Source organism: Hoplias malabaricus, chromosome 1 (assembly GCF_029633855.1).
Source record: "Hoplias malabaricus isolate fHopMal1 chromosome 1, fHopMal1.hap1, whole genome shotgun sequence".
Taxonomy (NCBI): Eukaryota; Metazoa; Chordata; class Actinopteri; order Characiformes; family Erythrinidae; genus Hoplias; species Hoplias malabaricus.
In genome coordinates, this window is record NC_089800.1 from 69,604,953 (window position 1) to 69,629,984 (window position 25,032).

Below are 25,032 nucleotides of genomic sequence, written 5' to 3' on the forward strand. Positions count from 1 at the left end.
TAGCACTGATATATTTTGCACTGAGATTATGCATGTGAATTTGGTTGATTTTGAATTTCTTCTTTATTAATTTGCCCTATGCAAATACTGAGTGTATAGGGCAGTCCAGTGCTATTCTTTACTGTGTTTGCATGCTGGAAAAAAATCCATTGTTTGTATGCAGCCCTGGCTTGGTAAATGGGAAACAAATAAGTGTCTCGGTCAGAAATGGTCCAGGAGCTTTCTTCCCTTATTGCCTTCTCAAGCACGACATGAAGAAAACCTATCTGGAAGTGTTTGGATGGTGGAGAGTCCTCTGAAAGTTGAATAGCATGAAAGCTGCTCTATTCCTGCTCCATTTGTAGGTAACGTTGACATGTTTTTTGCTATTTCAGGTTACTTAATTTGAAACGGATTCCAAATTCAGGAGACCACTAACTGCACTGAAGTAAACCCATACCATAAGCACTACACAACTAAACAGCTTGAGTTATAAATGAGTTTCTGTGGTCATTCAAACAGTGGATAAACATTTACAGGCAAATTAATTGGCCAACCAACCTTCCGGACCTGAGCCTCAGAATCTGTGGAGAATTGTCAAGAGGAAGATGAGAAACACTTGACCCAGAAGTACAGACGAGCCAAAGGCCACTACCAAAGCAATCTGGGCTTCAGTAACATCTCAGGAGTGCCACAAGCTGAGTGCCTCCATGCTACATCGGAGTTGTTTAGTGATTCGTGGTAAAGGAGCCCAAGGCAAGTACAGCATATAGATGAAGTTGTACATTTACATATTGTACATGCTTTTGTTTGATCTTATGAAATATTTTCATTATTTAATAAGATTATTTTAGATTTTCATACTGATCCAAATTAAAACAAAAAAATGCTTGAACTAAGTCACTTTACGTGTAATAAATTTAAAATATAGGACATTTAAATTGGGCGGCACGGTGGCGCAGCAGGTAGCGTCGCAGTCACACAGCTCCAGGGGCCTGGAGGTTGTGGGTTCGATTCCAGCTCCGGGTGACTGTCTGTGAGGAGTTGGTGTGTTCTCCCCGTGTCCGCGTGGGTTTCCTCCCACAGTCCAAAGCCACATGTTGCAGGTGGATTGGCGACTCAAAAGTGTCCGCGTGTGTGTCTGTGTTGCCCTGTGAAAGACTGGCGTCCCCTCCAGGGTGTATTCCCGCCTTGTGCCCGATGATTCCAGGTAGGCTCTGGACCCCCCGCGACCCTAAATTGGATAAGCGGTTACAGATAATGAATGAATGAATGAATGAATTATGAATAAAAATGGACTTTTTCCACAGTTCAAATTTTTTGAGATGCACATATAAATATATGATGGTTGCTTCAGTAAAATGGGTAACTGGTTCAGCATGGGTGACACCAGGACTGGGTTAATGGGGCTTAAGCCCAGGAAATTCACTGACCCTAACCTATGTGTGCCTACCTTGCGCCCGATGATTCCAATAGTCCACTTACCGCAATAATAAACAGGACAAAGCAGTTACAGAAAATGAATTAATGAAATATATCAACCAATGAGAAGTACTGTGTTGCTACACAGCCCACAGACTGCTCTCCAGAGCAGGGTTTTTTTAAACCCTGGGTTGCAACCCTGGAATTGGCCACTAGTCCAAAAAAATAAAATAAAATAAAAAATAAGAAGAAGAATAAAGCATTGCAGAGAAAAAATATAATTAAATAACTGAATTTTAATAGGCACATAAACACAAAATTTAAAAAAAAGTACACAAACACCCCCTTGTGTAAGCTTTACTTTATGCTGCAACCCACACTGTATTGTTAGCCCAGCTTCTGCTTTAAGGGTGAATCCCATTTTTCAGTTTTACCCCTACCCCTTGTTTTTTGTCATCCTTGGAATGGAGTTACACTATGTAGTCTTACTCTGCGAAACAGGATGAGCCTTGAAGTGCCTGATACTTCATTCCCAGGCTACTAGCAGTGATCTGTAGGTGTCATGTCTTCAGAATATTGTTAATAGTGATGTGGAGAATCAAATAGGCCAACATCAGTTACATTTTATTTTATAATGTACTAAATGTTGCCTGGGTTGCAATAATAAGTAAACGGAAAAATATCGGTCTCTTATGAAAATAAAATTTAAAAACCCTGCTCTAGAGGATTATTTGAGCTCACCTTTGAGTCACATTTTGCTCTATTCTTTTAGTCCACTCCCATCTTATGTATATAATATGTTTGATGTAAATGGACAACCCTTATATAAACATGTAAATAAAGCTCACTTGGACAATCCTCATGATGAAATCACATGTCTTCACAATAATATTTAGCATTTATTTCTTTAAGTTTCTGTCACACTAGATGTTATAATTTAACATTTTTTCTACAGTCTTTTTAAGGATTATGTAAAGTCTTAAAAGAAAACTTATTTCTTCAATAAACAAAAGGACAAAACAGTTAAAAACACCCTGGTTAAAGCTCACAAATTGAGCTATTAACTGAGAACAGAAAGAAGGTTTGGGAATTTTTTTTTCTGCTTGAGAAGTATACAATTTCAAGTTAGAAAAAAGAATTACTGTTCTCCTGATATCTCAGCACTGCTTTTCATTCAACACAAGGTTTCATAGACTTAAATTTGTATGGTGGCTTTTCATAGTGCACAGGCACACATTTTTTATTATTGTCAAGATCACATGCCACACCCACTCGCTTACTAAGAGTTTTCACTGAAATGTTGTCACACATTTTGTCTTTTCTTTCACCTGTGATTACAGTAACACTAAAGTTGGCTTTGCTAACACATATGTTTGTTTTCCAGTGATATCCACCTTTGTTTGTTTACTGATTTCTTCTTTGGTGCTGTGGATGAAGGTTTGGGTTTCTGTTCTTCCACAAAGCCCTTGGTCTTGTAGGTATTTTTTCCAATTAGCATCACTGTTCATTTTAGCTGGAGCTATATGATGAATTTCAAAGTTGTTGGGTTGGTTTTGTTTTGCTTTGGCTGTACAGGGTCTGTTGGCATATTTAGTACCATATAGCAGAGCCAGAATTACAACAATCTTCATCCTGGAAAATAAACCCCGGAATCAAAGATGAAATTGAGATAAATATAGGTCAGACCTATCTGAGATCTCATATATATAAACACTTCACTTATAATATCAGTAATACGGTAAATATGATATTTACTGTTTGATAAGTAAGTCTTTAAAAATGTCTCTTTGGACTTAGTGAGGAAATTAAAATTCAAACTTCACTTAATATTGCCCTGAGGGAGAGATGCAAGATTCTCATGACATTTTGTTGAAATTATTCTTTAATTTGAAAAAAGGTTCTTGCTTACCCGTAATTCCCTGTTTTGTGAATAACGTGTTCCACCTGGAAAAGCTGTTTCTGGATGAGAGAGAGAGAGAGAGAAATTTATTAATCCCACTCCAGAATTAAATGCGTGCGTGTTTGCCTGCTTTTATTGGTTGTGTGTGTGTGTTAGTGTGAGAGTATTTATAATCAGGATATAGTGATATTTTAACCAATTAAAACAGTTTGTCCTCATATATGTACTCAGGTCTTGTGGGGGAAACAACTGTGGTCTGCTATCTGCATTTTCGTAGTGGTTTGTGGTAGAGTGTGCTTGAAACATGAAAATGATAGCATGCAGACATGGGCCACTTCTGGAACAGACTCATTACTGATGACCCATTTCTGTTGTGAACCTGTTGTGGCCTGCATAGTAAAATTGGGCTCATTTTGCCCAAATGTCAGAAAATCCGGCCCACTTCTGGCAAAGATATGGCTGTTCTGGTGTTAGCAAGCTGGATGTGAGCCCAAAGTGGCCTAAAATGTAACTTGTGGTAACACGGGGCCCTAATTTGTTGGGATCAGTCCCCCTAAGTCCCATCAAGGCCTATGACAAATGGACCAGTGAAAACTGGTGATGTGGGCCAGACCTGGGCCAAAATCATTTTTCCAAAATGAGTAAGCAAAGATATTTAATATTGAAACACTTTATGCAACATGGTGTCAATTGGTTCTGACTCTGGCACAAGTGCCAGAGGTCTCCTCGAACATTCAAAGGTGTTGAGAGAGCTTCAGGGCCTAATGAAGTCTTTATAAACCAGTCCCAAACAAGTGAATGCATGCAGGTTGATAAGCTCAACTGCTCATCTCATTAAAAAGAAAAAGTTAAAAAGTTACAAAGCTGAAAGAGTTTATAAAAAACACTTGAGAAGACTTGTGTCAGTGACAGACACTTTGGGCCAAAAACACCAGAGGAATGCTATAGTGTTGTGTATAAATATATTTGAGTTTGTTGGCAATTACTGGTATTTGCTATTACTTTTTTCTCCTGTATAAGGTTTATCACCACTCAGGTTGGTTTCTGTGTGTAGACCTCTATGTAGATGCACAAATGGAAACCTTTGTGTCAGCAGCATAACTGCAAACATTGTGGCCACAGCATGCTCTAGAGCTGTCAGTCTGTTGTTCTGAAAACACCAAAATATTTTGGTGTGAAAGTATGTATGAAAATTGATCACTAACTCATACAATGAACTTCCATCCAATCAATGCAAGATGTGTTAATGCTACTTTATTTTTAACAGCTTTCATTAAAGAGATCATCTAGGATTGTGGGGAACTGCAGTTGTCTCTGGTTTGCTTATGCTTAGAAGCTCTGTACCTTTGAAGGTGAAATGGTACGTTTGAGGAGACAAATGGCTGTTGTTTGTACTTATCTATGGTTTAACTTGTCTGTAAGTTTGAATTACCACAGAAATTCATTTGTAATTTGAGTTATTTAGTCTTTTTGGCACTTTCGGTCTGTTTATTTCATGCAGTTGGTTCCTACTTAAATAATGTGAAAGTGCAAAAATAAGTAAATATTTCACACTAACTGAGCAGGAATAGAGCAATATCCTCATATCTTTTAATGACTTTCAATATTTAGAGGGCTGTTTTTCTTCCGTGAGCAGAGAGAGCCTAGCATGTTTGACCGAGCAACTTTGTTTTTTTACTGGTTTACTGACCCCAGGGCTTTGTAAACACATTAGACCAGTTTCAGGCACACAAACAGAATGGAGAGCTAGCACAGGATGCATAAACATCTGAATTGTATAACAAAAATTAAAATTACAATTGTGAACAACACCTTCAAGGTTTCATAGCACTGATTTGCATCTTGATGGACTGATTGATGTATACATTAATTTGATTTTTAATTATTTGAATTCTACTGAATACTGTGTAAACCTCATCAAGGATACTTTCTGGAATTATCCACATTTGAATAGAAGGTCCCACCCACAAACAAGGGCATTCCAAGTAGGCTCCGGACCCACTGCGACCCTGAACTAGACAAGCGGTTACAAATAATGAATGAATGAAGGGAATATAGTGTTGCTGTCACACAGCTCCAGGGACCTGGAGGTTGTGGGTTCGAGTCCTGCTTCGGGTGACTGTCTGTGAGGAGTTTGGTGTGTTCTTCCCTGTGTCAGCGTGAGTTTCCTCCGGGTGATCCGGTTTCCTCCCACGGTTCAAAAACACACACTACTTTGGATTTCCTACTCCAAAGTGTTCATAGGTGTTAGTGAATATGTTGGTGGGTGTAAACCTGCAAAGGACTGGCACTCCCTCCCTCCATACAAAACTGCAACTACTTAAAATAAAGTCAATGTGCTTAACAGTCATTGTTAAACATATTTGTTTCTAATTGCTTCTCTGCACAAAAACTAAATGATAAAAAACTTCCTGAGAGAATAAGCCTAAAACCTGCACATTTACTCTGCAATAATGACATATTTAATCCCCTCATCTCTTCAGTGAATGGTATGAGCTTGCTTTGAGATATGCCTCATAATATTTTCTTGTCTTCCCTGTGGAAGCTTGAGAAAACTCATCATCTGCTGCACATTTAGCTCTCACAAACTTGTCTGTCTTTTCCTAGCTCATTTGCCATGCCACACCCCCACTTTGGGAACCACTGCTCTAATCTGATGGTGAGCATGTGAAGACTGCATATCGGTGGTGGGAATGACAACTCCCAAAAGTTCCACAAATAGCATTCAGTACCTGTCCAAGGTCAACAACTAAATAGCCAATTAAAAGAACACTATATAATATTTTTATCTTTAAATTACAGCTTCAAAATTATTGTGATTCTCCACTGACCTGTAACAGGTCAATTCTAATTCATGCTCAGCATGATTTGAAACAGTACTATGTAACTTTTGGAAAAGGGTAGGTTCATTCATTTTAAAACTGAAATGTGATAGTGTCTTGTTCTCTCCTCTCTCTCTGCCTTCAGTCATAGACATGAAAACACAACATAAAAAAACACAAACCACATTAACAGACTCACAAAAGTTTTAGTCTGTGTGTTCAAGTGTGAGGCCACACTTCCTGAGTGTGCGACGCACATAGGGCATGGCGTCCTGCAAGAACCACTCTCTCTTATACAGCACCAGCATCACGTCCAACAGTAGACTGTGCTCCCTCTGCCTGCACACACACACACACACACACACACACGCACGCACACACACAAGGGACCTACATTAACGTTTACATTTATGAGCAAGTAGCACTGGTGCTAGAATAGTTAAAAGTGGTTTTGTAGCCAATATACAGGGTGGGCCATTTATATGGGTACACCTTAATAAAATGGGAATAGTTGGTGATATTAACTTCCTGTTTGTGGCACATTAGTATATAGGAGGGGGGAAACCTTTCAAGATGGGTGGTGACCATGGCGGCCATTTTTAAGTTGGCCATTTTGGATCCAACTTTAGTTTTTTCAATAGGAAGAGGGTCATGTGACACATCAAACTTTTTGGGAATTTCACAAGAAAAACAACGGTGTGCTTGGGGGGGGGGGGTAACAAAGTATGCAGAGAAAGAGTCGGACTACAGTCTGTAATTGTAGAACTACAACGTGCTCCTGTGTTATCAGTGAGGTGGATAAAATGGACAGAAAGTGTAGATACAAGGTAGGTGTTGTTAATCCAGTGACCATTCAGTGTATAAAAGCACTGATATTAAAAATGTCCCAAGTGTTATGGATCTTTACTTGTGACATGATAATTCATTCATAAAAATAATTCTACACAGGACAAATGATGAACAAGTAAGTCTTTTTTACTATATGGGTTCACTGTGTTAAGCATTACACCCACAATTGTTTGTAGAGGTTTGGTTTGTGATGTGTTAGGTCACAGTTGCAGGTATGTGAGTTCTGCTCTGATGGTCTTTCGCCAAATCCACACTCAGATGATTCAGGGAAGCCAGAACACATATTCAAACAGCACTTACTTCCTGAAATATCAAAGACAAAGATCTTAAACACACACACACATACCATCCATCCATCCATTATCTGTAACCGCTTATCCAATTTAGGGTCGCGGGGGGTCCATAGCCTACCTGGAATCATCGGACGCAAGGCGGGAATACACCCTTCACAGGGCAACACAGACACACACACATTCACTCACACCTACGGACACTTTCGAGTCGCCAATCCACCTGCAACGTGTGTTTTTGGACTGTGGGAGGAAACCGGAGCACCCGGAGGAAACCCACGCGGACACGGGGAGAACACACCAACTCCTCACAGACAGTCACCCGGAGCTGGAATCGAACCCACAACCTCCAGGCCCCTGGAGCTGTGTGACTGCGACACTACCTGCTGCGCCACCGTGCCGCTATACCAATCGGCCATAACATTAAAGACCGTTGTCAGGACCCCACAGGACCACAGAGCAAGTATTATTGGGTGTCAGATCATTCTCAGTACTGCAGTAAGACTGATGTAGTGATGGTGTGATTGTACAAATTGGCCTTTGTACAAGTGGATCAGACACAGCAGCGCTGCTCTAGTTTTTAAACACTGTCAAGGACCGGAGAGTGGAGATTGAATATGCTGTACCCATCGGTGGTTAGAACTGCATCAAAGTAAACTTCAGATATAATTTTCAGGGCTGATGTCTAATTAGTCCCTTGGTAAACTTACACTCTAGTCACCAGTTAACTTTCATTTAGCGTAGACCATATTAATCACACCAGCCATATAGCGTAGCCACTAAGTAGATTCATAAGAAGGGTTTCATCTGCATTGATATGAGGTTATGATAATTGTGCTCTGTCTATTAAATGAGTATTACTTCTTTCCAATAAAGTGTTCTTTGATTTGAAATACTATTGTTTATAGAGCCTGTCACTGAAGTCTGAAAATCCTGAAAACCCACATTCTAGCGTGAATAGTATCCACTTTTATGACAAATTATTAATATAGTTAGTATCTAAAATTAATAATAATAATAATTTATAATTAATAACCACAATTAAGCAGAAATTATTCAAATACTCTTCAATATACAAATATTCAAAATACAAATATTCTTCATAGGTGACAATGAGGCAGTGTCTGATCCACTCATACCAGTGAAACATGCATTTACATGCCACCACCACTTCAGTGTCACTGACCATAAAGAACAAGTCAAAAGTGAAGGAGGTCACTTTTAATGTTTTGGCCGATTGGTGTGTTTATGTGTGTGTTTCTGAACAACATACCACAGCATTTCTATTAATATATTACATATAAAAAAATAAATAATGAATAAAACATGAAAGGTGTATTTTGTGTCTCACCTTGGGGTAGGGCAGTTGTGCACTGGTGTGAAATGCAATGTGACATGAGAAGCATCTCTGTGCTTGTGGTGACCGTGTGTGTGTGTGAGGTTTGTGTGTCCCTGTGTGTTTGTGGGGAGTGTGTGTCCAAGTTGCTGCGGCACCCAGTGCATGGCCTAATATTGTCTTCCAGTCTGGCCTTTAGCTCAGCATTCTCTAAACACACCTAAAGGGGGCAGTGTACTCAAATATATATATTAATACTTAACATAATCTGCCTATCGTCGCTGTCCGAAGAAAAACCACGCATCTTCAAAAGAGCAACTTTACAGGAGAAAAAAGACTTTTCACTATTCATTGGAAGTCAATATAAAAAGCTTTCCAAGTAATTTTGGAGCATTTCTATTGGTCCATTCATCATGAAATTTTCACACAGTGTGAAGGACAGCTGTTGTCAAATGATGTAGTAAACAAAATAGGATTCACGTGAAGATGCATGGTTTTTTTGGAAAGTGATGATATGGGGCTGGACACTGAAATATATTCATATATTCACTGATAACAGCTGAATACATTTGCTTACTTTTTCATAGCAGGTCTTGCTGTTGTCAATGTGGGAGATTAGCTCAGCCTGCAACAACAGAAGCATAGTTCACTCTAAATGAACATCACAAGAAGGAGAACAGAGAACAGAACTGAGGTGAAACCTTTTCTTTCTGCAGCTGGGTGATGCACAGAGCCGCTGTCTTTCTCAGTCCATCATATTCCTCTCTCATTCTGTTCAGCTCATATAGCAGGCTCTCCTAAAATACAGGAGAGAGTTCCCATCATTTAATTACCATAGAAAGTCTCTCTGCATCACAACAGCTCAAAACTGTAGGTTAGAATAGAAATGGCAATAAAATTGGACACAGCTGTGCATGAGGATAAGGTCACCAGGCCCAATGCTGAACTTTGGCTATAAGGGAAACAGCCACACAGCATTGGGCTATGGATAAGTTGGATATCCTTCCTCTGGAGTGATAGAGCTCCACAATACATTTGAGATGAGCTGGAGTGATGCTTGTGAAGCAGAATTAATCGTCCAATGATTCATCACAAGGATTAAAGCCAAAAAAAATATTTCTGACTGAAACCATTTTCGCACATTTTGCATGTTTCCAGGTAAAAAAAAATGTGGGAAGTGTGTACACACCCTGAGCCCTCAACCCCTGATAAACAAGTCAGATTATGACATTTCTTCATCATGCCACATGTATACATTTCTACTGTTCTTCAAAGTAGCCATCAAGTTGTTAAAAGGCTTTACCCTACACCAAGTGTTTTAAGGGATAAATATGCTTTTGAACTGCTTTTCTAGTGCATATGTGATTTTAATGTTGTTTTTAATCTATAAAATAAATGTGTCTTGACAAATAAGTGTACATACATTTTCAGTACATGTTTTTAATTCGCCTTATCCTAAAAGCAGACAAGAAAACAATGCCTCAAACCATTGCCAACAGCAGCAATAAATAAATTCTTCAGTTTAATTCTTGCTACAAGTGCAAAGGTTTCATACACTTTTTTGCTTTGACGCAGTAAAACCAGGAGCCTGAAACGTTGCTAAACCTGATACCCATTTCAGGGTTGTTTCTACATGAGAAGCACCGAGCACCAGTCATTTGACCGCAGTTACAATCAATCAACCAATTTCTATCTATTCATTCTCTTCTCTGGCAGTGGGCATCAAAAGGTTCACTTGTTCTAATGCAACTCTTCAGCCGTCAACAGCATGATGCAACTGACCCAATAATGGCTTTCTGTGACAGATTCCATCATAGAGACAGAGAATTTTAATTCCTGAATTCAACAACTTCATCTCATTACTCTCATCTCTGAACTGAATCATATTATAATCACAACCTCTGGGGTAAAGCCTTCCTAGAAGATCATTGGCTGTTACCCCACAAACATGTGGAAAACCCCCTAAAAATATATTTTTATTTCCGAAGGCACATTGGACAAGGTGTCTACATACTTCCCTTACTGATGACCATCCGAGCAGCATCCAAAACATATGGGTTTGATGATGACCAGTATAGTATTATATAGTATATATTGTATTATATAGTGCAAGTATGACAGTCATAATTTGGATGTGGCTCTGTTTCTTGTTGTTTCTGGAGTGTTCCACTGTTAAATGTAATTCATTTCACTGTAAGCACGAGTACTGGTCCAGGATCAGTTTTCTATCTCTTATGTTTTAAAGGAACACAAGGTAAGATTTGGTATTTTTGTTCCTGAGCTCCCCTAATGTTGCAGAGTGTAATTTCTACACTTTTACAGCACTGTAATGAAATCATGGGGTAGAGGAGGAAGGGAGTGTGGTAGTTACCTCTCCTCTAAAAGTTACATAGTGCAGTTTCTGCAGTGTTGAGCCAGGAGTAGCACCAACAGAGGATCGATTCTCCCTATTAAAGGTCAGGGGAGCATCACAGTAAATTTTAAGGCTGTATTTTGAATACAAGAAGTATATAAAAAAGAATAAAACATACATAATACTTTGTGTTCCTTTAATGGATGAGGACGTTTGGTCCGAGAGGAAGGATTCTTTCAGATGTTTTTTTTTTTTTTTTCTCAAAGAGAAACATGATTTCTGTTGCCGGATGAACTTTTAGCTCTTTACCTCTGCACTGTTTTCTTTGTGTGAGGAAGATTCCTTTCTCCTTGAGTCATTCTCCCTCACTGGCTCTCCTCCATTCCCTTTTCCTCTCTCTCTCTCTATTCCTCCACTTTTTTTCTCTTTTACACCATTTCTTGCCTTTCTTTCACTTCCTCTTTCCTTCCTGTTGCTTTCTTTCTTCCTATCTCTGCTCTCTCTCTCCTTTCCTTCATTATGTTTCTCCTCTCCTCCACTTTCTTGTTCCTTTCCTTCATTCCCTTTGTCCTGCCCTCTGCTCTCCTTCTCCTTTTCTCCACAATCTCCTACAATTTCTTTCTTCTGTCTTCTGTTACTGGTCTCCTGTATTTCAGGCTCAATGTTTCCACTTACTTTCTCTTCTTTTTCTGTTTCTGTCTTTTTCCACTCAGTTGTCATTTGTATCACTTCTTTTTCACACTCTCTTTCCTCTCCTCCCATTGTGTTCTCCTGTGTTCTCTTAAGATTCTCCTCTTTTTCCATCTCTCTAAATTTTCTTACATCATCTTTGTCAGTCTCTGTTTCTTTTCTTTCAGTTGCCATCTCCTTGCTTATGCTCTCTCTCTCTTCTCTTCTAATCTCTTTCCCCTCTCCTCTACTGTCTCTCTCCTCATTCCGGCTCTCTCTTCCTTCTCCTCCTCTTATTCTCTCCTCTCTTCTGACTTCGTCCACTCTCCCACACTCTCTCTCCTTTCCTCCACTTTTCTTCAGCTCCTTCTCCAGCTCAGTCACTCTTTGGCTCAGACTGTCTCTGTCTCTCTTCACCTGAACGATGAATTTGTCGTATTCCTCTCTAATTTTTCTCTCCTGTTTGCAGTTGGGGCATTCTGTTACGGGGCTTAGCGAGGAGCAGAGAGAGGAGGAGGAAGATGAAGATGAAGGCAGAACATTGCTGGAGAGGCAGTGTGCTAGAGGGACAACACCTTTCAAAACACAAACTGCAAAACACAAGAATACAAACAATTTGTATGTTAGGAATGCAATGTCTTAGCTAATAATCTACATAAAACTAAAGGGATCCAAGAGTGCACATTTAATAAATGTTGAGCAATAACCATTATTACCATCAACAGCTCTGCTCTTTTTGCCTGTCTTCTGAGATCCAAGTCCATAGCATCCATATGGCTCTGTTGGTGAGAGTTTCTCCAACTGAGGTAGGAAGGATTGGCTCTCTGCACCTTCCAGACTGCTTCTGGGTTTGGGTTTGGTTAGGAGTCCAGAGGTGGCCAGAATAGGGGGCAGGCAGGCCTGAGACTGGACAGGACACAAGACTAAATAAGCCATACAGGTTATACTGCTTATGAATGTTATGAATGTTAATGTTAATGAATGAAATAGAATTGTCCACCACTCAATATATGCTCAACAATTGTCCAGAAACTGGCCAATAATTAAGTAGTCAGTGTGTAAATATACAAAATAGCAAAACTGTGCTCATCCCTGGTCAAATAACATTTTTTAAAAAGAAAAAATATATTTAAAAAAATCTGCTTTTATTTAGTACTGAGTCAAGTATTTTGCCAATCCAGAGACTGCATTAAGGTTGAGCCTGAGCCTTTGTAAAAATGATGGCACATTTTATATATTTTAAGCTCAACAAAGAAATAGAATTTGCATAAGAATTGGGCAAGAATGCCATATTTAACTTGTTTCCCAGGGAACAAAACAAGCCACAATTTGCAGGAGCATCTCAGCCCCATCTGTCTCTGGAGTTGGCAAAAGCTGATTTACTATTAGATGACCACTGATGTACAACATTCAAACAAAAAACAATTTAGTCAGTGCCATATCCTGGTGAGTGAAACAAAGAGGACAAACAATGTTTTCATGGCATCCTTAACCATAACATCTTTGCTTTGATCCTGAACAAGATAATAGTGTTGCTTGGGAACTGACCATATGAGGGAAACAATACAATTGGAGCTAGACCCAGCATCCTGTACCTGGATAAAGCCTGAATTTAGAAAATATCTCACAGGGTAAGGGCTATCTCAGGGACTGTTTCTCCACTACAACTACTACTCCACACTATTTTTGTATTGTGAAGGATTTAATAGAGACATTAAAATTGTTTAATTAATCTGCAAATATATAAAACTGTTTTTACATATGAACTCTGGAGTATCAGGACTGAATATATCTGAACTGAGTGTTCCTTTCACACATGTAGGGGACATGCGTGTATCAGATGCGTTTTTGCAGCAGGAAATTTTCCACGTGCATTAGGTATGGAGTGATGTCTGTGTAGCAGCATTAGTGGCTGTATTCACACATGGGCTCACACAGGTTTTACCTGGAGTTTCTACTACAGCTCTAAGATTGTCAGGGGCAAATGTTACAGGTGTTTGCATTCACATATACTAGTCCTCTGGGTAAAGTCCAGAGTCCTGGGTAAAATGCAAAATCATGCTGTATCTCCTATACATGCTGCATAAGCACTGCCCCATGCCTAAAGCATGCAGAACATGTTTGACACAGAAAATCTCTCACAGTTCACTACATGTGTGAAAGAACAACTCTGGAGAATGTCTGGGCCCAATTCTCCAGACTTTTTCTCGAATTCATATGTGAAAACGGGTTAAGAAAGGTCTCTTTCAGGCTCACTCTTTTGTCTGCAGTGACTGGAGGAAACGTCTGTGTTCTGGCCAGTGGAACACCACTTCTTTCTGTCGTCCACATACTTTGCACCTGGCAATGCAAAGAAAAGTTTTCAAAAGTTAGTTCTGGGTATATATTGCTTTTAATCTGTGTTATTGGTCATGAAGTTAGAGGTGTGTATGTTTACCTGTGCAGATGTGTAGAATATATGTGAAAATGTGGATGTGAAGATGCAGTTGTGGTTACTTGAGTAGTAGGGTTGGGTGGTATAACGGTAATACCATATACCGCAGAATATAAAAATGTGGTCTGGTGTTTTCCAGAAAGATGAAGCATGTCTGAAAACAAATAAAAACGCTCCATAGTCCTTTCACTGGACTTTGTGCTCACATATATGATGCTTTATTATCTAAACATGTGTGATTTAAGCCTCAGTTTGCTGGAAGAAGGTCTGTGCTGTGGTGTTTTAGCTCACATACCTAAGCTTAGCTGGTCAGCTACAGTTCCAAACAGGCTACAGTTGCTATCTCAGACACTCCCATAATTGATAGCACGTATGCCAATAGTTCAGCAATCAGTCAGAATAGCAGCTGCACTGAGATGAACAGCAACTGCACTTGTTGTCAGGTTGATGCTTTAACATTTATTGAATTATTGATTTAAAAATAAGTCATAACACGTTATTATGGTATGAAAAAAGTGTATACTGCCCATACCTATTGAGTAGGTGTGCTCATTGATCTGTACAGGTGTGTGTGAGGCGTATAGATTTAACCATGCTGGTGCATAGTAGATCTGTGAGGTGTGTATTTTCTGTGAAGGTGCAGATGTATCTGTGTACCTGTACCTGTTCAGCTGTAAAGTATGTCTGTAAGGTTTGTATTGGCTATGAAGTTGCAGGTGTGTATGTTCACCTGTGCAAGTGTATGTGTTTACCTGTGTAGGTGTGTAGTATTCCTATGTGTAGTGTTTTGGATTAGTTGGTGCAATGTGTGTTACCTGTGTAGGTATTCAGTATATCTGAAGTGTGTAACAGCAATTGTGAATGTTTAACTCTGCTGTACTATATGTTTACCTGTGCAGTTGTGTAGAATAACTGTGAGGGATGTATTGGCCGTGAAGGACATTTCATGGCTCGGGCAGCAAACTGCAGACAGCTCATAGCCTCTGTGACGGAGGATGACTGGGTCGTCATAGTTACCAGCAGACATGTCCGGCAGTTTCCTCCAAGACTGAAACAAACATACAATAAAAGACTGGGCTAAATGATTGTAGACTGAAAGAATGAGGATAAACATCTGTAGGCTCAACGGACTCTAATATGTAAATGAAGGACACTCACCAGTCTCTCAGAGCACGGGTAAGTTTGGACTCTCTGTAGGGGATGTGCTGGCAGCTGACATCACTCAAAGAAAATATGACCTGCCATTACAGAAAATGGCATTACCCATAATACCCCATTATATAGCAGATAAATATTTATAATATTTCTAAATAAATTCTGTTTATACAATTTTCCCTTATGTGAACATGTAGTCAGTTAGCCAATTTTGGTGTCTGAATTTTGCACCTTTAATTCTGCCTTGAAGTTATAAGTCTCATCTGGCTAAAGATTAACATTTCAAAACTCTAAGTTAGGAAAAAATATCAGTAACACTTTAAATTACAGCCCACTAATAACTGGGTGAGTACAATAAAGTACCTGTTAAGTAAACCATAAAATAAAATAAGTACTGAGTAAGTAAAGGGCATTAATTCATTCATTCATTCATTATCTGTAATCACTTATCCAGTTTAGGGTCACGGTGGGTCCAGAGCCTACCTGGAATCATTGGGCGCAAGGCAGGAATACACCCTGGAGGGGGCGCCAGTCCTTCACAGGGCAACACAGACACACACACACACATTCACTCACACCTACGGACACTTTTTGAGTCACCAATCCACCTACCAACGTGTGTTTTTGGACTGTGGGAGGAAACAGGAGCACCCAGAGGAAACCCATACGGACACAGGGAGAACACACTAAACTCCTCACAGACAGTCACCCGGAGCGGGACTCAAAACCACAACAAAGTCGCTGGAGCTGTGTGACTGCGACACTACCTGCTGCGCCAACATGCCGCCCAAGTAAAGTGTATGATAGTAGAAATATGTGGTTATTACTGGTATCTTACAAACATTTTACAAATAAAGCATGTAACTACATTCTGAATCCATTGTACTTCTGAGCATAATTATAGATTATAACATTTAATTAAAAGTATGACCATTTATGCAAGTGACTATTACTGTCGTTTTTTATAAATAATGCAGCTACTGTTTTGAATTCATTGCAGTTCTGAATGTAATTATCGATCCTTTAAAATTATTTACAGTGCACCTACAGAGAAGGACATGGTCGGCTACTTTCATTACAGGCTCTAGCAGAGTTTCTTTGAGTACTCATTAGGTTCAGGACATGTGATTTACTCTGATAATCATCATCACATACTTCTGAGATATTTTACACTGTTCTGCCTGTATGTATTGGGGCATTATATGTACATAGTTGCTTAATGATGAGTGGGTGTTTCTCTTCTGCTCAAATGGGTATGGCAAGGAATATGCATCGGCATTGTTTTCCACACTTTCCTGCTTCCTCACACAGCAAATTCTCCGGTGTTAAATCAACACTATTAGTGTTAACATAACACTGTGAGTGTTAAATTATTACACTAACAGTGGTAATTTAACACTAATAGTGTTGATTTTACACTGGTGAATTTACTGTGCAGCTCAGCAGACTTACCTTTGGGTCATCAGCTTCAAATAAGAAGTCCTTGGCATATCTCATTCCATTTATATATTTAACATCCTTTGAACAACCCATACAATAAAGTTAAAACTTACACTTAAGTGTTATGTTAGTACAAACATCTCCTAGTCACCGGTAATTTCCTGTATCTTACCTTTAAGTACCCTGTAATACAGGAAGTGCGTACTCGTACTGTAAATTAAAGTGTAGCTTAGTCCCCTGTACTTTCCTGTAAGGACTGGCAAAACCGTGTAAATCATCTCAGAAGTATGTGATGATGATTATCTGAGTGAATCACATGTCCTTCACTGTAATTAACTTTAAAGGATCTATAATTACCATAACTGCAGTGAATTCAAAATAGCAGCTGCATTATTAATAAAAAAAAAAACAGTAATAGTCACTTGAATAAACCTTTAATTCTTTTTTATAATCTTTGATTATGCTCAGAAGTACAATGGATTCAGAACGTAGTCACATGCCTTATTTGTAAAATGTTTGTAAGATACCAGTAATGACCACATATTTTTAGTAGCATACCCTTTACTTACTCAGTACTTACTTTATCTTACGGTTAACTTAACAGGTACTTTCTCTGTACTTACCCAGTAATTTGCAGGTTGTAATTTAAAGTGTTACCAAAATATCTCTATAATCTGACAGCTTTATTAAAAAAAATCTTAGCTCCACCTTTCATAGTGTAGAGTTACATAGCTTAGCTCATCTGTGACAGGTGACAGACTTCTCTTGTCTGAATAATTTTGGTTGGTGGGTCACTATTAGCTTAGCAATGACACTGATTAGCTAATGGTCATTTGTAGCTGCTAGATGTGTTTCACCGTGTTCTCTTCTGTTCTTGAGGCATCTTTATTTTTCAGAAACATTCCAAAACTGTTCAGTAAGTGGAAAAGAAAAGAGCTGTCTTTATCTTACAGTAACCACAGCAACATGACCACTTTCACTGTCCTCCTGAACTTTTGTTCATTTTTTTATAATGTGACACCACCTCCTCTGACATTTAACCCATAAAAGACTGTTGTCACAAGCAAAAATAATGTTGTTTTATGTGAAATATTTCTGACTTGCAGCTCATTGAATTTGAGTTGAAAATGCAGACCTTTTTAATTCATGTCATATTTGGGATTTTAATAAGAAGATGAGATATCATGTAATGAAGTAAACTTAATGTAAACTAAAATCACAAACATGTCTGTACAAAAAGTAATTGGCATAATTTGAATAATATACTGTGATAAATAGGAAACAGAATTCCAAAGGAATAATAACACCAGAGATTTAAGGGTTAACTCGTTGAAAAATTTTCTGTCTCCGACTTCCTGTTTTTGGGGGTCAGGACACTGATACAATGACCGTGTCAGTGTGACAGTGAGAACACAGACAGAGGAGTACCAAGAGGAGCTTCTAGCTGAATGTCTCAGTATTTATTTCAACCTGAGATGTTAATATGTTATGTTTCAATGAGAAAATACTTACAGTACTATAATAGGCGGAATAACACTCACATTTCTGAAGATGGTGAGAGAGCGTTTGAGTGTTTTGGCCTCCTGTGGATTTTCTGGAGCAACACTAAAACTCCTCCTCACTTCCTGAAATGTAGTGGAACAGTGGAACACAAGCGTACACACAAAAACTTAGAGAGAAATAAAATAAAATAAAATAAAATATTGAATGAGTATTGAAATAAGGGCTTGAAAAAGACAGAAATATCTACTATGAAATATTAATTTACTACTGTAACTACTATCAAACAAATAAAGTATATAGTAATTGAAAATATGCAGTGAGATAAGGAACAGATAAGAAAAGTATTTCTTAATGAAGTGAAGAATGAATGTGTGTGTGTGTGTGTGTGTGTGTGTGTGTGTGTGTGTGTGTGTTTTTATGATCATTCTTACTTTTCCTGAACTTGCAAGATCCACCTATGAAAGAGAGAAACACTCATTACTTCTTGATAAGGAGTGGCACACACACACACACACACACACACACACACACACTCATACACACTGAAATGACTGCAAAAAATGTTCTCAGTTGGTATTTGGAGGTGTTGAGATGTTTTAAACTTACCAGAGTGAGCTTGCTGGCTGTCAAAATACCCTCTGAAACAGTCAAACATTTTATTACATGCTCCATATATACTAAACTTAAAAATACAAAAATGGAAAAATATACCCAATTATATAGTATATATACTGAACTTTTATAAAACTGAGTATTTAAATATAACAATAATAGAAAAATACAAACATACACACACACACACACTAATGTGAATAATCTAATAGAAACAAAAAAGCCAGGCTGTGAAACACTTAGAAAGAATGAAAGCATGTGGAGTCCAGAATGTCCTTATCTCCCTACAATAACACATACACACACACACACACACACATACTTGTGGAGGCCGGCTCTGCTCTGCTGGGGTACTGACCCGCCAGGGGAGGCTCAGGTTGTGTAATGGTTTAATAGACGAGAAATAGCTTTCTCAAAGATAAAGAATGTAATAGTTGGAAGACTTGGCCATTTTACTAGTCTTAGAAAAGGATGCTAGATTCTCGAGAGTTTACATCAACTTGAAAATTCATCACACACATATTTTTACACTGTGTTCTTTTGTAGTGATGTACACATACAATGTCAAATTTTATATAGCACTGTGCCAATGTCAGAGAAGATCCCTGAAGAATAAGTGAAAACAAAACTAATATGTTTGGGTTATTTGGATTGTTTATTGAAGGAAACAAAAAAAGAGGCAACCAACTTCTAAGACTGAGCTTTGGAAGAGTGGATAATGTTTGCTGCAGATTTCAATACAAAACTGAAAGTAAATCTTCTGAAAAGACGAAAAGCTATAAAGCTAAGTGTGGACACTAAATATTATTACATCTATTATATATTTAGTTGTTAAAATATATATATATGTAATTTGTGTGTGAATTTGTTTTCTGTCTGCGTTGACTGAACAAAAAAAATGTGAGGGATCCCTCCAGAGACATTGAAGTGGGCACCACTTTATAGTGACTTGCATAATACACCTTACCAGACTGGCCTCTTGTGTTAATGATTATTATGCTGAAGACCATGTGAGACTTGCTGGCAAAATCACCTTTAGAGGCACCTGTAGGAGAAAACAATATCAGATTTAGGTTAGGTTTGACTCATTCATTCATTATCTGTAACCGCTTCTCCAGTTCAGGGTCATGGTGGGTGCGGAGCCTACTCGGAATAACTGGGCGCAAAGCAGGAACACACTCTGGAGTGGGCAACAGTCCTTCATAGCGCGACACACACCCACACCTATGGACACTTTTGAGTCGCCAATCCACCTACCAAGATGTGTTTTTGGACCGTGGGAGGAAAACAGGACACCCATGGGGAGAAGACACCAAACAGGCAGTCACTTGGAGCGGGACTTCAACCCCCAAGCTCAGGTCCCTGGAGCTGTGTGACTGTGACAGTACCTGCTGCTCCACCGTGCCGCTCTGGGTTTGATTTATAATTTACTGTTTTATTATAGAAATAATTCAAAGAGTGCGTTAGTAGGAATTATTCAGCCACAGTGGTCTTGCTGGGAGTTTACAGGTCTATGTCATTACTTGACTAAGAGTGGCCCAAAGATTTCCAACCAAATATATCCATACAAGATTGACTCTGTGGTCACAAATAGACCAGTTACAAAGGCCACAAATGATATTCATCAATAGATGGGCTACTGTCTCTAACTATACTGAAAATGTGATTCTGAAAATGTGGTCAGGGACTGTATATACCTGCGTTCCTGTGGGTGGTTCCATGGCGGTACACCTGCAGCAGTTGCTGGACAGATTTCACCTCTACTTCTCTCAGCCCTTCTAGAAGCACCACCTCCTCCATGTCATGGATACGGCACACTTCACTGAACTTAGCCTCCTGAACATGTACAAAATATCCTCTGATCCAAGATCAGTTATTACTTCTTACGTAGTTAAAAGTATACTCCAACCTTATCACCATCATCTCTATCAGACAATAATTTTAAAGTTTAAAATTGCAACCATCAACCTCTGAAAATGCAATTGTTGGAGAAACTGTGAAAACTGCTTTAATGTTACATATAAAAATTGGTTTTAAAGTGTTTTTTGTGTAACATATACATGTAATTCAAACATTCTCTTGCTCTTTTGTAATTGTATGATAACTGTTGCATAGTATTAAAATAACAATTGCAATATAAAACAAAATACCCTACAAATTAAGCATCCATGGATTCACGTGACTAACATCAAAATCACAAATTCATTCATTCAGTGTAACCACTTATCCAATTCAGGGTCGCGGTGAGCCCAGAGCCTACCTGGAATCATTGGGCGCAAGGCGGGAATACACCCTAGAGGGGGCGCCAGTCCTTCACAGGGCAACACAGACACACACACACATTCACTCACACACTCACACCTACGGACACTTTTGAGTCGCCAATCCACCTACCAACGTGTGTTTTTGGACTGTGGGAGGAAACCAGAGCACCCGGAGGAAACCCACACGGACACAGGGAGAACACACCAACTCCTCACAGACAGTCACACGGGGCAGGAATCGAACCCACAACCTCCAGGTCCCTGGAGCTGTGTGACTGCAACACTACCTGCGCCACGGTGCCGCCCTAAAATCACAAATTCTATGTGCTTTTGTAAAACTTTACATTACTGAAGCATGTTAGTGTATTCCTGTAAGGGAAAGGAAAGTCTTACTGCATTGGCTCTGAATGAAATTGGAATACACTGGAAAATCTAATTAGAAAAGTTAACATCGTTGCTTGGATTACCCTCTAAAAAGCTCTTACTCAGCTTTTAGAATTCACTCACCAGCAGATCATAGATCTTCTCATTGGAGATGTGGTAAAAAGACACTCGGACTCTACAGTGAGAGGACTCTGGAGCTGAGGGGTCTCAGATTAAGGATTAATTGCTGAATATCATATTAAATATTGGCACACCGAAAACTGTTAAAGAGGTAGCTTGACCAAATGTGCTAACAGGAAATGATAGCAAGTATCCACTGGCAAGATCTTAGCTAGGAATTTTTTGTTCTCATGGTAAACAATAACATTTCTGACTTCAATGCTCCTGTAATGTATCCCTCCTGTCATGTGTAGACACTGTCAATCCTTTTAGTACAACGGCACATTTTACCTTAATAGTTTTATGCTGAATAAAGTTGGTTTGTTTGAGAATGTTGCATATGTGTTATCATACACTGATCAAAACACTCATTCTGATATTAAAACAAACCCCTGCTGAATCATCTGAATCAATAACATTTTTTGCATTAAATGTAGATTTTGCCTCGTGGATACAGTTAAAGATGTGGTCAGCAGCTCGACTGATGATGCCTCTGAATTGAACTGAGTGGGGGTCCACACTGCTGTGGGGTCTGTACACTATTACACACCCGTTATATCCCCTCAACACATCCTCCACTAAAGGCTGAAAGAGTGGGAGAGGGAGAAAGAGTATAACTGTATTAATTTACATTATTATCATACAACCCCAGTTGGGACGTTATGTAAAACATAAATTAAAACAGAATACGATGATTTGCAAAGCCATTTCAACCTATGTTTAATAGAATACACTACAAAGACAAGATATTTAATGTTCAAACAAATAAACTTTATTGTTTTTTTGCAAATATTCACTCATTTTGAATTTGAGGCCTGCAACACGTTCCAAAAGAGTTGGGACAGTTCATAATGCACCACACATTTTCGATGGGAGACAGGTCTGGACTGCAGGTCGGCCTGTCTAATACCCACACTCTTTTACTAATAAGCCATGCTGTTGGCAACGTCCCTGAAAGAGAAGTTGATTGAATGGTAGCATATGTTGCTTCAAAAGCCGAAAAGGATTTGCAAATCATCGTATTTTGTTTTTATTTATGTTTTACGCATCGTCCCAACTTCATTGGAATTGGGGTTGTTTTTAAATAGAGCATTAGTGAATGGTGTAATGTTGCTGATTGTTGTAAATTAAAAGTGAGGGTAAATGCCTTTGCTGTTGACTCATAAATTTCTCTGAGAGAAGCTCCTTCACCCCAAACAGCATCAAAGTCCAGTACATGAGCACGGTGACCCTACTCAAACACACACACACACACACACACACACACACACACACAGAGAGAGACACACGCATACCCTAAACATAGTTGTGCACTTAAACACACACACAGCTTGTATATTCTCTATAGCAGGGGTATTTATTTAAAATTCATTTAGGTCCAGTTACAGAACATCCGGAACATGATCATGCAAGTTTGACATTATGATTGGACCTTGGCTTGAGGAAATGTTCACCATAATCTGTACATTGATGTAGCTCAATAGTTATGTCAACGTTTTATATAGTTAACCACAACTGAATCTAAAATCAAACTACATATACAGTTACAATATAATATATTTCAAGAAAATGTGTCAATTTTCACATGTAATTGGATGAAGAGACAGCGAGAGCTGCACTCACCCTACCAGGGTCCACATTGACTGAGTTCAGTCCCGAAACTCTAACATATGCTCGCAGGTCAGCTGAAAGCACAGCAATACACACACACACACACACAAACATGTATACATATTCAAAAACATTTAAACAAATCACATGCTTTAAAACAGAGCTATACTACATGATTATTGTTTAGTCTGTGATGAAGGAGTTAAACTGAACTTATAGGAAAAAAGGATGTGAGGAGTGAGTGAGTGAATGAGCTAGTAAATGAATGGATGGATGGATGGTTGGATGAATGAACTGGTGTAAAATAAACCTGTATCTGTGTGTTCTGGTGGACAGAGGTGGAGGACCACCCTGAAGCTTTTGCCGTTTGAATCAGTCTCCATCTAAAGATCATTGTCCTCTCTTCATCAGAAGCACTGTTGAAAGACAGTCTGTTCTTAAGAAGCGAAGATTTCTGAACTCACATGAGCTTCAATCAAATTGGAGCACTATCTCCACCACCATCATACAGATTTTTAGAGCATGCTGTATCAGTAATATAATCCAGTGTAAAATGCATTAAATAAAAAAGAATCTAAAAGAATCTAAAATCCCCCCCTATCAGGTGAACCTGATAGCTGTTCTGTATAGGACTGATATATAGGGTTTCAGGTTGCATTTCGTCAGTAATTTTCAAGTACTCCCAAGCCCAAGTGTCTATATTTATTACTGTAGCATGACAGTTACAGTGCCATCGGAGGCATCAAAGAATATGCTCATTCAACACTGTTGTCCAGTCTTACCCTACATTAACTGGTATTTCTCTACATTTCCTGCATTACTTCACAATATTATGTAAATTATTTGATCAAAATTCAATTCAGTTCAATTCCACTGACCGATCAGATGCACTTCTTAGTTCTACACTTACACACTGTAGTGTATGTTGCTCTGCATACCTTTTTAAAGCTTCATTTTGTTGTTCAATGTTCAAGAGTACGAGACAGGTCACACTAGTGCTGCTCAAGTTTTTAAACTCTGTGCCCACTCAGTTAGACACACCTACCTCGTTGGTCCACCTTGTAGATGTGAAGTCAGAGACAGTAGCTCATATGTTGCTGCACAGTTGGTGTGGGTCGTCCTCTAGTCCTTCATCAGTGGTCAGTGGACCAGCCCAGAGGACGCTATTAGCTGGATATTTTTTAGATGTTGGACTATTCTCCGTCCAGAGAGGATTAAAAACTCCAGCAACAGTGCTGTGTCTGATCCAATCGTACCAATGCAATACATCGTTGTCACTGCATTAAGAATGATCCACTACATAAATCACACCTGCTCTGCTGAAGAACAGGGTGCAGAGCATACAGATGAACTACTGTCTGTAACAGTAGAACTACAAATTGTTCTTTATGTTCAGTGAAACTGAGAAAAGTAAGGAGGTGGCCATGTTGATATACACAGATTATATCACATTTTTGACGCTCATGTTTAATGACAAATTCTTTTGCTGTTTTCTGTGCTTCAGTGCGTTTTGTTCCTCTGCGGTTTGTGAATGATCACCACAGACGTTGGCGCTTTAATTTTAGACCAATTGGTCCAGAGAAAAATGAAACAGAGTTGTACTCATTCAGCCCTATGCTGACGGAGGCAGGGTTCGGAGTAGTTCTAGATTCAGCACTAAAACCAGATCTTTGAATCTATGGATGTTCTGTGCTAAGCTGTGTTTTGGGACATTATTTCATTGAGGTAAAAGCATTTAGAGTTAAACTAAATCTTAACTTGTACTCACCTCTATCTTCTGTTCACTCGCTTCTTCAGTAGGTTCCTTTAGTTTTCTTTAAAATCCGCTAAAATGTATTTTTTTTTTTTTA

The 25,032-nt window shown here is 38.9% G+C and overlaps 1 protein-coding gene across 1 annotated transcript; it reads right to left on the reverse strand.

Moving 5' to 3' along the window:
- Positions 1-1,709: 1,709 nt before the first annotated feature.
- Positions 1,710-25,026, reverse strand: si:ch211-63b16.4 (kinesin-like protein KIF3C). Its single transcript, XM_066651468.1, has 23 exons — positions 24,951-25,026; positions 23,493-23,598; positions 23,195-23,256; positions 22,719-22,802; positions 22,027-22,156; positions 21,536-21,609; positions 20,462-20,600; positions 19,727-19,809; positions 18,759-18,788; positions 18,578-18,607; positions 18,191-18,292; positions 15,213-15,292; positions 14,946-15,102; positions 13,877-13,960; positions 12,337-12,526; positions 11,261-12,210; positions 9,300-9,395; positions 9,176-9,223; positions 8,614-8,818; positions 7,137-7,275; positions 6,323-6,462; positions 3,311-3,360; positions 1,710-3,033 (listed from the first exon to the last, which is right to left on the reverse strand). The coding sequence occupies exons 2-21, from the start codon at positions 23,563-23,565 to the stop codon at positions 6,330-6,332; spliced, it is 2,889 nt and encodes a 962-aa protein (XP_066507565.1). The 5' UTR covers positions 23,566-23,598; positions 24,951-25,026; the 3' UTR covers positions 1,710-3,033; positions 3,311-3,360; positions 6,323-6,329.
- Between the last annotated feature and the right edge of the window lie 6 nt (positions 25,027-25,032).